The following is a 13,544-nucleotide window of genomic DNA, read 5'->3' as shown; positions in this document are numbered from 1 at the left end:
TTTAATGTTAAAGTATGTATAATTAACTAGCTAGCTGGTGACAGTAGACCACTTTGAAGGCTAACTTAACTGATCGCTGTTAGCTAGCTAACTTTACACACTGTTTAACTAAGTGAATTAAATGTCATCGGCTAGCTAACTTCCTATGAGCTAGCTATCTTGATGTAATCATTGTAAATTAAAAACACCGTCCAAATGCATTTGTAGATAACAGCCATGGAAGAGGGTGAAATTGCAACTCCACCTGGCAGTAAAGGGAGAGTGTAGGCTACTGAATATAGCAGGTCATTTTGTGGGAGGACATTATGAAAAGATTCTCCAGTTCCAGTCCCTACAGGGGAAAACTTTGCAGACAGAGAGATAATAGCAACATAATATTCAGTGCTGTTTAATTTGATTATAATATTTTCTGTCCTCAGATATGGAAAGCTGTGAAAGCCTGTTAGCAGATGAAGAGAAAGGTCCCAATAAATGAGACTAAGATTATATCCTATATGTTATATGTGTAGGTCTACCTATGTTAGCAAATGTTGTATGCATCACACACGATGGACAAATCTATTACAATTGGAGCAGGCCAACCCTGCTGGAGGTATGCTGGGTGTGCAGGGTTCTGTTTCAGCCCAGCAATAATGCACCTGATTTAACGTATAACATCAGATGAGTTTAAAATCAAGTCTGCTATTGCTGGGCAGGAATAGAATACAGTACAAGGTTGGTCACTTCTGTTATGAAGATTTGTTCACCTGAAATGATGCTTTAGTAATAATGGTCTACATGATACTAGTACTAAATGATCTATTGTTGTTTAGACCAATCTTTACATACCACAGTGGAGGCTGCTGAGGAGTGGATGGCTCATAATAATGGATTGAATGGAGTCAATGGAGTGGAAACCACGTCTTTGATGTGTATTATACTATTCCATTGACTCCATTCCAGCCATTGTTATGAGTCGTCCTCCCCTTAGCAGCCTCCACTGACATACGAGTTAGCTTATTTGTACATTTTAAAGTGATAAAATGTGGATTCAAGTTTTTAAACTTGTTTTAATTGTTAAACTATTATTCAAAATGAACTTGTGTCAATGTTGATTAATCACTTAACACAATCCTGCAATAAAGAGGGGAAGGAGTTCTGTCTCTAATGTGTCTGTTTCTCAAATAAACACTTCATTTTTTGTCTAGTTGTAAGATCTCAAATCTAGGTGCCGAAAGCGTTTCACAGGGACGCTGGCCCATGTTGACTCGAATGCTTCCCACAGTTGTATCAAGTCGGCTGGATGTCCTTTGGGTGGTGGACCATTCTTGATACACACAGGAAACTGTTGAGTGTGAAAAACCCAGCACCGTTGCAGTTCTTGACACACTCAACCAGTCCGCCCTTCACCCACTTCCATACCCCGTTCAAAGGCACTTAAATAATTTTCACCCTCTGAATGGCATGCATACATAATCCATGTCTCGATTGTTTCGAGGCTTAAAAATCCTTCTTTAACCTGTCTCCTCCCCTTCATCTACACTGATTGAAGTGGATTTAACAAGTGACATCAATAAGGGATCATAGCTTTCACATGGATTCACCTGGTCAATCTATGTCATAGAAAGAGCAGGTGTTCTTAATGTTTTGGGTATTTTGTGTATGTTCTCAATTAAAAATTATACCAGAAGACAATGTATATGAGGCTAAAAGATTTTGTACATCCCTTTGAAGTGATGACATATAATATTGTTTAGTGCAAATCCAACCCTTTAGGTACAGTATGAAAATAAGGGTGACAATTAACCTGCAGGAGATGAGCGTTACAGTTAACATTTTATGAAGTTGATTTAAATGTATTTGTTTAATTTTAGCAATGTTGGTTGCAAAATTATTTTTAGTTATTCCCACGGCCAGACAGTACATGGGTGCTCTATAAATCACTAGCGACTGCGCTAACACAGTTTACCTTTTAGGTCAATAATAATATGCTGTTTTTATATAAAAAATGGTTGGCTTTATAATCTTGAGAGAAATGTAACTACTGCAGCTATTATCTAGTTAGTTATACCTAGGTAACTTACAAGGTTAGCTGACTTTTCTATACACAAACCTCATTGTGACGAGATACTTTTTGTCCTTCGTGCTAGTCTTTACAGTCAAATATCACTTCAGAAATATCAACATAAAAATATTGATATGGCCAGCATTGTAGACCATTTCTCCCTTCTTGCTGCAGCTATAGCTCATCTCGAAATATTAGAAATACATGCTGCAAACACTGAAAGGTTTTGTCACCAGTGCTTGTTTTGTTGAAATCTTTTGCGCTCACACACTAATCTGGTGAGCACTTTTGGAGATCTGCCCAAGCAAGCGTTTTAGGGAAGTATGGTTCACGACAAGGCTAGTAAGAACCTAACTATTTCGAAACTTCTATTAGATCAAGCCTCACGTAGCAAATGAGCAATTCTATTCTTTGTTGAACAAATTTGACACTCATTGACTTCCGTAAAATAATTATTCACTTTGTGGGCTTATTTTCGTGGACAGATTTTAGCCGGAGTAAACCCTCTCACTTTGCCTCTTCCTCTCAGGTCAGTTTAACCAATTTCTCAGCCTCTGAGTATCACAGAAACACAACACTTTCAATGAATAACAGAACAAAGTTTACGACAAGTTGCTGTGGATGAAATTGATCAAAATAACTTTTAAAAACATGTATTTTTAAACATCAAATGTAACTACAAGTGTGTGAACATTGAAAAATATATTATTGATTATTTTTATTCTAAATATTTACTATTAAAAAACATTGGAGATGGGGGATTTAAACCATTTGCTTGTGTTACAAGAGATTCATAAAATGAAAAGTGCTACTGCTTGACAGACAGTGTCTCTGCATTCATTACCAATTTGGAGCTTTCAAATATATAAATATGTTGGCGCTTTTAGGGTTCATAAGACAGTAAGTCTGGGTGGATTAGGGAGACGACAGAGGTAGTTACACATCTCTTTGTAGCAACTCATAGCTAATTGTAAGAGCAACGGGATGTCAGAGTAAACAGAGAACATGAATAGTGTGGCACCATAATACGATGCCCTATGTAGCAAATACTGTACAGTATGTTACAGCTCCCTATATGCATTGTAGACACTACTAATAGGCCTATTGGTATTATTTCTGTGATCTAAGTAGGATGGTTTTTCGGGCAGATGGCAGTTTGCAATCTAGGGCAAGGAACCTCTCGTCTCTCACACAGTTGTATACCATTTAAAGGACCAGAACCAATAATGGGAAACTATTGCTCACTGTAGTCTAAATCAACATGAACTATTTCAAAAGTTGCCTTGCAGGATAAAGAGATGAGATCAAATGATCAAACCTGTATATGAGACAAATCTGCACAGGCATTATACAATTTCTCCTGCACCATAGAAAACAAATAATGTTTAGCCTTGTGATTTAAAACAAAGGGTAATGTTTAGTCCTACTAATAACTCAAAACTACTCAAAACAACCCCAAAATACCCGAACAATCCATTTACCATTTTATTTCTACAATTGCTCCACATGTTAACACTTTATTTTAAGGGCAGGTGTGGTTTCATGTCAATATCCAATAACAATGACCACAGTTGGAGCATTTTGAGAGGTCAGTTTTAAAGTAGTTATCACCTCTTAAACCGCAATGTGGGCTTACTTGTTATTTATCTACAATTGTTTACATTTGGGGATTTGGGACTGAACTCACTTTCTATAATTCTTTAGATGTTCTGCTTTTTCCCATGGCTGTCTTTCAGAAACAAGTTTCCTGTTGGGGAATGCCCAGATAGTGGAATGGCCAGTAGTATACAGTAATGACGGGTTTTGTAAGCTGTCGGGGTACCACAGGGCAGAGGTCATGCAAAGGAGCAGCACATGCAGGTAAGAACTGGGCCTCTGTCCCTGTCCTGTCATTCATTTATTTCCACTGTTCACAGAAGCGTAACACATCCACTGACGGTTTACACATGCATGTAATGTGAGTTGACAGTGGGAAAAGGACTAAAGCAGGTCCAGACACAGTCCAGTTTTAGTACACACACAAGGTATATGTAGAATATCCAACTGCTCTGTGATCACATAAAAAAAACAGTTGAATAAGAAAGGTTTTATACTTTGATTTGATTCATAAAGCATTCATATAGGCTTCGTAAGCACTGCATAAATCACAAATCATCTATAACCTTATTTCATGCTCAATAAAAGATGAATAAATGTAAACAGATACATGTATGGGTATGTCACATTATGATATACCATAATGTGACATACCCATACATTTATACAGCATGATATACAGTTATAGATGATTTGTGAAGCATCTATGTAGTGCTTATATTCCTGACCCCTTCCACACATGCTTTTCTTTTCATTTTTTATGTTTACAAATCTGTAAACAAATACACTGAGTGTACAAAACATTAGGAACACCTTCCTAATATTGAGTTTCACCCCCCTCCCCCATTTTTCCCTCAGAACAGCCTCAATTTGTTGGGGCCATGGACTCTACAAGGTGTCGAAAGCGTTCCACAGGGATGCTGGCCTATGTTGACTCCAATGCTACACACAGTTGTGTCAAGATGGCTGGATGTCCTTTGGGTGGTGGACCATTCTTGATACACACGGGAAACTGATTATCCGTGAAAAACCCAGCAGCGTTGCAGTTCTTGACACACTCAAACCAGTGCGCCTGGCACCTACTACCATACCCCTTTCAAAGACACTTACATTTTTTTTATCTTGCCCATTCACCCTCTGAATGGCACACACACGTCTCAATTGTCTCAAGGCTTAAAAATCCTATAACCTGTCTCCTCCCCTTCAGCTACACTGATTGAAGTGGATTTAACCAGTGACATCAATAAGGGACCATAGCTTTCACCTGAAATCGCCTGGTCTGTCTGTCATGGAAAGAGCAGATGTTTCTAATGTTTTGTACGCTCAAAAATGTACTGACAATGCTGAATAATTTCCTCTGTGGATAATACTTGATAATGCGTGTGCAAATTGTGCAGTTATAAGCTGCTGTTGTTTTAACACTTTGTGTTTCCCTCTCAAGTAACTCATGAGTAATGATAATAGCATCTCGGTCTGTACTTGGTGGAATGTTCAGTATATTTGTATAGTATAATCTAAGGTTTCTCTGCTCCAGTCCTGGGGGCCCTGTATACAGGATTTAATATTAACGAATCAATCCGATTAAGAAGGCTCAATTGCATGGCCGAAACAGCTGGCTTGTCCTTGTATATAAGGATTGGCAATTTAACAGTCTAACATCAGCCTGCTTGTGCTGAGGTGGGAGGGAGGCGTTATTCCTACTGTATAAATAGTAACTTTAATGGATTATAAACTGTTGGAGAGGAAATGGTGAGATATCTTTTGACGTGATACATTCTCGATTTAAAGTATTTTAATTAGGGTGTCCTGCACACTTGTAATGCCCAAAGGAGTGGGATTTGCTGTCATGTAGGAGATGGAGCGTTAAATTGTCCCCATGAAATTTACAACACCCATCCCTCCTCATTTTTGCCATGTCTTTATGTCAATGCATGCTCACAGAACCAAATAGATACACTAGAGTGCTTACGTTTCTTTACTGAAGCTGGGCACACTGAACTTGCAGACACTGACAATACTGAGGCTTCTGAAAATAACCCCCAATTGCTGCACACTGCCCTTCCTAAGAAATAGACAGACAAAGATACAAAAGCTGTTGCTATGGGGATATCTTCCATAAAAATACTTTATTTTTCACCTGATAATGATCAGTGTAACCAGAATGATAGGAGATAAAAGTTGGAGAGGATGGGAGGGATTGACGGAAGTGGCTTTAATTTGTAGACTTAGGCCTCGATCAGATCAGTGTTCACCGGCGGTGATTGACAAGCGCATAGCATATGATTGTTTTTTTTCTTTAGGCGATGTCGGAGGTTTGACACGTTGGAGCTGTCAAATTGGTGAGCGGCTCTTGTGGTCATTGTCACGAAACCCCACCCATCCTTATATCCCACCCGTGTTGTACAGTGCCTTCAGAAAGTATTCACATCCCTTGACTTTTTCCACATTTTGTTGTGTTACAGCCTGAATTTAAAGTAGATTCAATTGTGATTGTGTGCCACTGATCTACACAGAATACTCCACATTTTTTTAAATTAATACAAAATTGAAAGTTGAAATGTCGTTGGTCAATAAGTATTCAACACTGTTGTGTTGGCAAGCCTAAATATGCTCAGTAAAAATGTGCTTAACAAGCCACATAATTAGTTGCATGGACTCACTCTGTGTGCAATAATAGTGGTTAACATGATTTTTTAATGATTACCCGTCTCTGTATCCCACACATATACAATTACCTGTAAGATCCCTCAGTCTAGTAGTAAATTTCAAGTACAGATTCAACCACAAAGACCAGGGAGGTTTTCCAATGCCTCGCAAAGAAGGGCACCTATCGGTAGATGGGTAAAAAAAGCAGACACTGAATATCCCTTTGAGCATGGTTATTGATTACGCTTTGGAGGGTGTATCAATACAACCAGTCACTACAAAGATACAGCCGTCCTTCCTAACACAGCTGTCGGAGAGGAAGGAAACTGCTCAGGGATTTCACCATGAGGCCAACGGGTGACTTTTAAACAGTTAGTGTTTAATGGCTGATAAAAATAAACTGAGGATGGATCAACAACATTTTAGTTACTACACAATACTAACCTAATTGACAGAGTGAAAAGATGTAAGTCTGTACAGAATACAAATATTTCAAAACATGCATCCTGTTTGCAGTAAGGCACTAAAGTAATACTATTTAAAAATGTGTAAAAGAAATGCACTTTTTGTCCTGAATACAAAGTGTTATGTTTGAAGGTAAATCCAGCACAACACATCACTGAGTACCACTCTCCATATTTTCATGGTGGTGGCTGCATCATGTTATGGGTATGCTTGTCATCGGCAAGGACTAGATCGTTTTTTGGAGTGGATAAAAATAAATGGAACAGAACTGAGCACAGGCTAAATCCTAGAGGAAAACCTGGTTTAGTCTGCTTTCCAACAGACACCTTTCAGCAGGAAAATAACATATAACTGAAGGCCAAATATACACTGGAGTTGCTTACCAAGACGACATTGAATGTTCCTGAGTGGCCTGCTGAAACTAAGTGGTAAGACTTGAACATGTCTTACCACTTAGCAATGATCTAGCAATGATCAAAAAACAACTTGACAGTGCTTGAAGAGTTTAAAAATGGGCACATATTGTATAAGGTGTGCAAAACTCTGAGACTTGCCCAAAAAGACAAAGGGGATTCTAACATGTATTGACTCAGGTGGTTGAATACTTATCTAATCAAGATATATATTAGTGTTTTATTTTTCATTAAAAACATTTTTTTTGGCATTTGTCTTCCACTTTAACAAAGTATTTTGTGTATATCGATAAAAAAAGAGACCATTTAAATCAATTTTAATCCCAATTTATAACAACAAATGTGGAAAAAGTCAAGAGGTGTGAATTCTTTCTGAAGGCACTAAGTTCAGAACGAGAAAGTGTAGGCTATATAGAAAAAATACACTAACATTCTAAATCATCCAACAAAATAATAAGGATTTATATCAGCCTAATCGAGGTGTTGCCTTGTGGTTTGAGGTTAAGACCATCTTCAACATTAGACATCTTCAGCTCCTCAATTTAAACATACTTTCAATAAAAAAAATTCTGGGCCAGGTAGACAGCCTCTTGTTGGGGTAAACCTTCACCCTCTTGGCCCAAGCAAAAGGAAAACATATTTGGCTTCACCACGGTCAAAAAAATATGCGATAGTGTGTCTGAATGTTTTGGGAACTTTTGAAGAATGTTCTGTGCACCCTTAAACTAACATTGTGTGATGATGTGTATAACTGGACACATCCACCGCAGGCAGGGAGCAGCAAAGGGTCATCCACAGAGCAGGTTAGGGTTTGATCAGGGGTACAATGGCAATAGTTTACATGGAGAAAATATTCTGATTTAGGCTTTACCACAGGATGTTCAGAATTTGAATTTAATGTTCCAATCAAAATCTGAAATATTTAATCATGATATAGAGTGATACAACTGCCAACATTTAGGAAATGCTGCTCAAACACTCAATGCACAGCTTTTAAAAGGGTCATCACTCTGATGTTGCATCAATGTTCCATGTTCATCCACAGTTCACCTAGGGTTGGGAGGTTATCGTGTGTTGTCAGCCCTCTCTTGTTTACTCAGGCCTCTCTTTTGTTAAAACACAAACACTGTATCAATAGGATTTGACAGTCAACGTCATCACGTTCCCATGAGCAAAATTACAGTTCAGCGAGTGATAAAATGGTGTCTGTTGTGTGAATGTTTGTGCCACATAGGTTTGCACGACTAACCCTCTCTCTTTTGTTTTCCCCATCTGCCTTTCAAACTAACCCGACCTACCATGCCTTTTTGACCCTCTCCTTCTTTGGCTCCCGCAGTTTCATGTATGGGGACCTGACAGACAAGAACACAATAGATGAAGTCAGGCAGACCTTTGATAACTATGAATCACATTGCTTTGAAGTGCTGCTCTATAAGAAGAACAGTGAGTATAAAGATGTCACAAACTATCCTTGTCAATTTAGCTTAGGGGTTTACCCCTGTAAGGATGGGGTCAAAGTGCCTACTGTTTTTAGAAACGTTTTATTACTGAAGTTCCCTCCGGGGAAAATCACGTTATTCTATTCTCACTGACATTATATGATTTTACACTTAAAGGTGCTTTATGCAACAATTCTACCTGCAATATTCCTAAGTATCAATGATATGTATATATGTAGAAGTAAAGGGATAGAAAATTGGTAGCAATCTATTCTATGACATAGAAATAATGAGATATTAACTTGGTAAAATTGTAATTGCACTATTTGTTTTACCTTTATTTATTTAACTATATACAGTGCCTTGCGAAAGTATTCGGCCCCCTTGAACTTTGCGACCTTTTGCCACATTTCAGGCTTCAAACATAAAGATATAAAACTGTATTTTTTGTGAAGAATCAACAACAAGTGGGACACAATTATGAAGTGGAACGACATTTATTGGATATTTCAAACTTTTTTAACAAATCAAAAACTGAAAAATTGGGCGTGCAAAATTATTCAGCCCCTTTACTTTCAGTGCAGCAAACTCTTTCCAGAAGTTCAGTGAGGATCTCTGAATGATCCAATGTTGACTTAAATGACTAATGATGATAAATACAATCCACCTGTGTGTAATCAAGTCTCCGTATAAATGCACCTGCACTGTGATAGTCTCAGAGGTCTGTTAAAAGCGCAGAGAGCATCATGAAGAACAAGGAACACACCAGGCAGGTCCGAGATACTGTTGTGAAGAAGTTTAAAGCCGGATTTGGATACAAAAAGATTTCCCAAGCTTTAAACATCCCAAGGAGCACTGTGCAAGCGATAATATTGAAATGGAAGGAGTATCAGACCACTGCAAATCTACCAAGACCTGGCCGTCCCTCTAAACTTTCAGCTCATACAAGGAGAAGACTGATCAGAGATGCAGCCAAGAGGCCCATGATCACTCTGGATGAACTGCAGAGATCTACAGCTGAGGTGGGAGACTCTGTCCATAGGACAACAATCAGTCGTATATTGTACAAATCTGGCCTTTATGGAAGTGGCAAGAAGAAAGCCATTTCTTAAAGATATCCATAAAAAGTGTTGTTTAAAGTTTGTCACAAGTCACCTGGGAGACACAGCAAACATGTGGAAGAAGGTGCTCTGGTCAGATGAAACAAAAATTGAACTTTTTGGCAACAATGCAAAATGTTATGTTGGGCGTAAAAGCAACACAGCTCATCACATTGAACACACCATCCCCACTGTCAAACATGGTGGTGGCAGCATCATGGTTTGGGCCTGCTTTTCTTCAGCAGGGACAGGGAAGATGGTTAAAATTGATGGGAAGATGGATGGAGCCAAATACAGGACCATTCTGGAAGAAAACATGATGGAGTCTGCAAAATACCTGAGACTGGGATGGAGATTTGTCTTCCAACAAGACAATGATCCAAAACATAAAGCAAAATCTACAATGGAATGGTTCAAAAATAAACATATCCAGGTGTTAGAATGGCCAAGTCAAAGTCCAGACCTGAATCCAATCGAGAATCTGTGGAAAGAACTGAAAACTGCTGTTCACAAATGCTCTCCATCCAACCTCACTTGCTGTTTTGCAAGGAGGAATGGGAAAAAATTTCAGTCTCTCGATGTGCAAAACTGATAGAGACATACCCCAAGCGAATTACAGCTGTAATCGCAGCAAAAGGTGGCGCTACAAAGTATTAACTTAAGGGGGCTGAATAATTTTGCATGCCCAATTTTTCAGTTTTTGATTTGTTAAAAAAGTTTGAAATATCCAATAAATGTCGTTCCACTTCATGATTGTGTCCCACTTGTTGTTGTTTCTTCACAAAACAATACAGTTTTATATCTTTATGTTTGAAGCCTGAAATGTGGCAAAAGGTCGCAAAGTTCAAGGGGGCCGAATACTTTCGCAAGGCACTGTATATACTATATATACTCAGCAAAAAAAGAAACGTCCTCTCACTGTCAGCTGCGTTTATTTTCAGCAATCTTAACATGTGTAAATATTTTTATGAACATAACAAGATTCAACAATTGAGACATAACCTGAACAAGTTCCACAGACATGTGGAAAACAGACATGGAATAATGTGTCCTGGAACAAAGGGGGGTCAAAATCCAAAGTAACAGTCAGTATCTTGTGTGGCCACCAGCTGCATTAAGTGCTGCAGTGCATCTCCTCCTCATGCACTGCACCAGATTTGCCAGTTCTTGCTGTGAGATGTTACCCCACTCTTCCACCAAGGCACCTGCAAGTTCCCAGACATTTCTGGGGGGAATGGCCCTAGCCCTCACCTTCCGATCCAACAGGTCCCAGACGTGCTCAATGGGATTGAGATCTGAGCTCTTCGCTGGCCATGGCAGAACACTGACATTCCTGTCTTGCAGGAAATCAAGCACAGAACAAGCAGTATGGCTGGTGTCATTGTTATGCTGGAGGGTCATGTCAGGATGAGCCTGCAAGAAGGGTACCACATGAGGGTGCAGGATGTCTTCCATGTAACGCACAGCGTTGAGATTGCCTGCAATGACGACAAGCTCAGTCAGATGATGTTGTGACACACCGTCCCAGACCATTACAGACCCTCCACCTCCAAATAATCGATCCCGCTCCAGAGTACAGGCCTTGGTGTAACACCCATTCCGTTGACGATAAACGTGAATCCGACCATCACCCCTGGTGAGACAAAACCGCGACTCGTCAGTGAAGAGCACTTTTTGCCAGTCCTGTCTGGTCCAGCGACGGTGGGTTTGTGCCCATAGGCAACTTTGTTGCTGGTGATATCTGGTGAGGACCTGCCTTACAACAGGCCTACAAGCCTTCAGGATGAGCCTGCGCGCAGTCTGAGCACTGATGGAGGGATTGCGCGTTCCTGGTGTAACTCGGACAGTTGTTGTTGCCATCCTGTACCTGTCCCGCAGGTGTGATGTACGGATGTACCAATCCTGTGCACGTGTTGTTACACATGGTCTGCCACTGCGAGGACGATCAGCTGTCCGTCCTGTCTCCCTGTAGCCCTGTCTTAGGCGTTTCACAGTACGGACATTGCAATTTATTGCCCTGGCCACATCTGCAGTCCTCATGCCTCCTTGCAGCATGCCTAAGGCAATTTCACGCAGATGAGCAGAGACACTGGGACACTCCACGAGTTCTGGCGCCGACAGAGATGGCCGCCTCGCTTCGCGTTCCTAGGAAACTATGCAGTTTTTTGTTTTTTTACGTGTTATTTCTTACATTAGTACCCCAGTTCATCTTAAGTTTCATTACATACAGTCGAGAAGAACTACTGAATATAAGATCAGCGTCAACTCACCATCAGTACGACCAAGAATATGACTTTCGCGAAGCGGATCCTGTGTTCTGCCTTTCAACCAGGACAACGGAATGGATCCCAGCCGGCGACCCAAAAAAACTACTTCGTAAAAGAGGAAAACGAGGCGGTCTTCTGGTCAGACTACGTAGACGGGCACATCGTGCCCCACTTCCTAGCATTCTTCACGCAAATGTCCAGTCTCTTGACAACAATGTTGATGAAATCCGAGCAAGGTTAGCATTCCAGAGGGACATCAGAGACTGTAACGTTCTTTGCTTCACGGAAACATGGCTCACTGGAGAGACGCTCTCGGTGGCGGTGCAGCCAGCGGGTTTCTCCACGCATCGCGCCGACAGAAACAAACACCTTTCTGGTAAGAAGAGGGACGGGGGCGTATGCCTTATGGCTAACGAGACGTGGTGTGATCACAGAAACATACATACTTCTGTTCACCTGATTTAGAATTCCTCACAATCAAATGTCGACCGCATTATCTACCAAGAGAATTCTCTTCGATTATAATCACAGCCGTATATATTCCCCCCCAAGCAGACACTTCGATGGCTCTGAACGAACTTTATTTGACTCTTTGCAAACTGGAATCCATACATCCTGAGGCTGCATTCATTGTAGCTGGGGATTTTAACAAGTCAAATCTGAAAACAAGACTCCCTAAAATGTATCAGCATATCGATTGCGCCACCAGGGCTGGCAAAACCTTGGATCACTGTTATTCTAACTTCCGCGACGTATATAAGGCCCTGCCCCGCCCCCCTTTCGGAAAAGCTGACCACGACTCCATTTTGCTGATCCCTGCCTACAGACAGAAACTGAAACAAGAAGCTCCCACGCTGAGGTCTGTCCAACGCTGGTCCGACCAAGCTGATTCCACACTCCAAGACTGCTTCCATCACGTGGACTGGGACATGTTTCGTATTGCGTCAGGCAACAACATTGACGAATACGCTGATTTGGTGTGCGAGTTCATTAGCACGTGCATTGAAGATGTCGTTCCCATAGCAACGATTGAAACATTCCCTAACCAGAAACCGTGGATTGATGGCAGCATTCGCGTGAAACTGAAAGCGCGAACCACTGCTTTTAATCAGGGCAAGGTGACTGGTAATATGACTGAATACAAACAGTGCCGCTATTCCCTCCGTAAGGCTATCAAACAAGCTAAGCGTCAGTATAGAGACAAAGTAGAATCTCAATTCAACGGCTCAGACACGAGGTATGTGGCAGGGTCTAGAGTCAATCACGGACTATAAGAATAAATTCAGCTCAGTCACGGACCAGGATGTCTTGCTCCCAGGCAGACTAAATAACTTTTTTGCCCGCTTTGAGGACAATACAGTGCCACTGACACGGCCTGCAACGGAAACATGCGGTCACTCCTTCACTGCAGCCGAGGTGAGTAAAACATTTAAACGTGTTAACCCTCGCAAGGCTGCAGGCCCGGACGGCATCCCCAGCCGCGCCCTCAGAGCATGCGCAGACCAGCTGGCTGGTGTGTTTACGGACATATTCAATCAATCCCTATACCAGTCTGCTGTTCCCACATGCTTCAA

The 13,544-nt window shown here is 40.8% G+C and overlaps 1 protein-coding gene across 1 annotated transcript in view; it reads left to right on the top strand.

Moving 5' to 3' along the window:
* The window catches only part of kcnh5a (potassium voltage-gated channel, subfamily H (eag-related), member 5a), a 123,258-nt gene that overhangs the window by 30,141 nt on the left and 79,573 nt on the right, over nucleotides 1-13,544 (top strand). The window contains exons 2-3 of the mRNA XM_064924617.1: nucleotides 3,781-3,904; nucleotides 8,501-8,607. Of these exons, the coding sequence (XP_064780689.1) occupies nucleotides 3,781-3,904; nucleotides 8,501-8,607 (231 nt within the window). The remainder of the gene's footprint in view (nucleotides 1-3,780; nucleotides 3,905-8,500; nucleotides 8,608-13,544) is intronic.

The sequence above is a fragment of the Oncorhynchus masou genome, chromosome 19, assembly GCF_036934945.1.
Source record: "Oncorhynchus masou masou isolate Uvic2021 chromosome 19, UVic_Omas_1.1, whole genome shotgun sequence".
NCBI classification, from domain to species: domain Eukaryota; kingdom Metazoa; phylum Chordata; class Actinopteri; order Salmoniformes; family Salmonidae; genus Oncorhynchus; species Oncorhynchus masou.
This window is presented reverse-complemented; position numbering and strand designations above follow the sequence as displayed.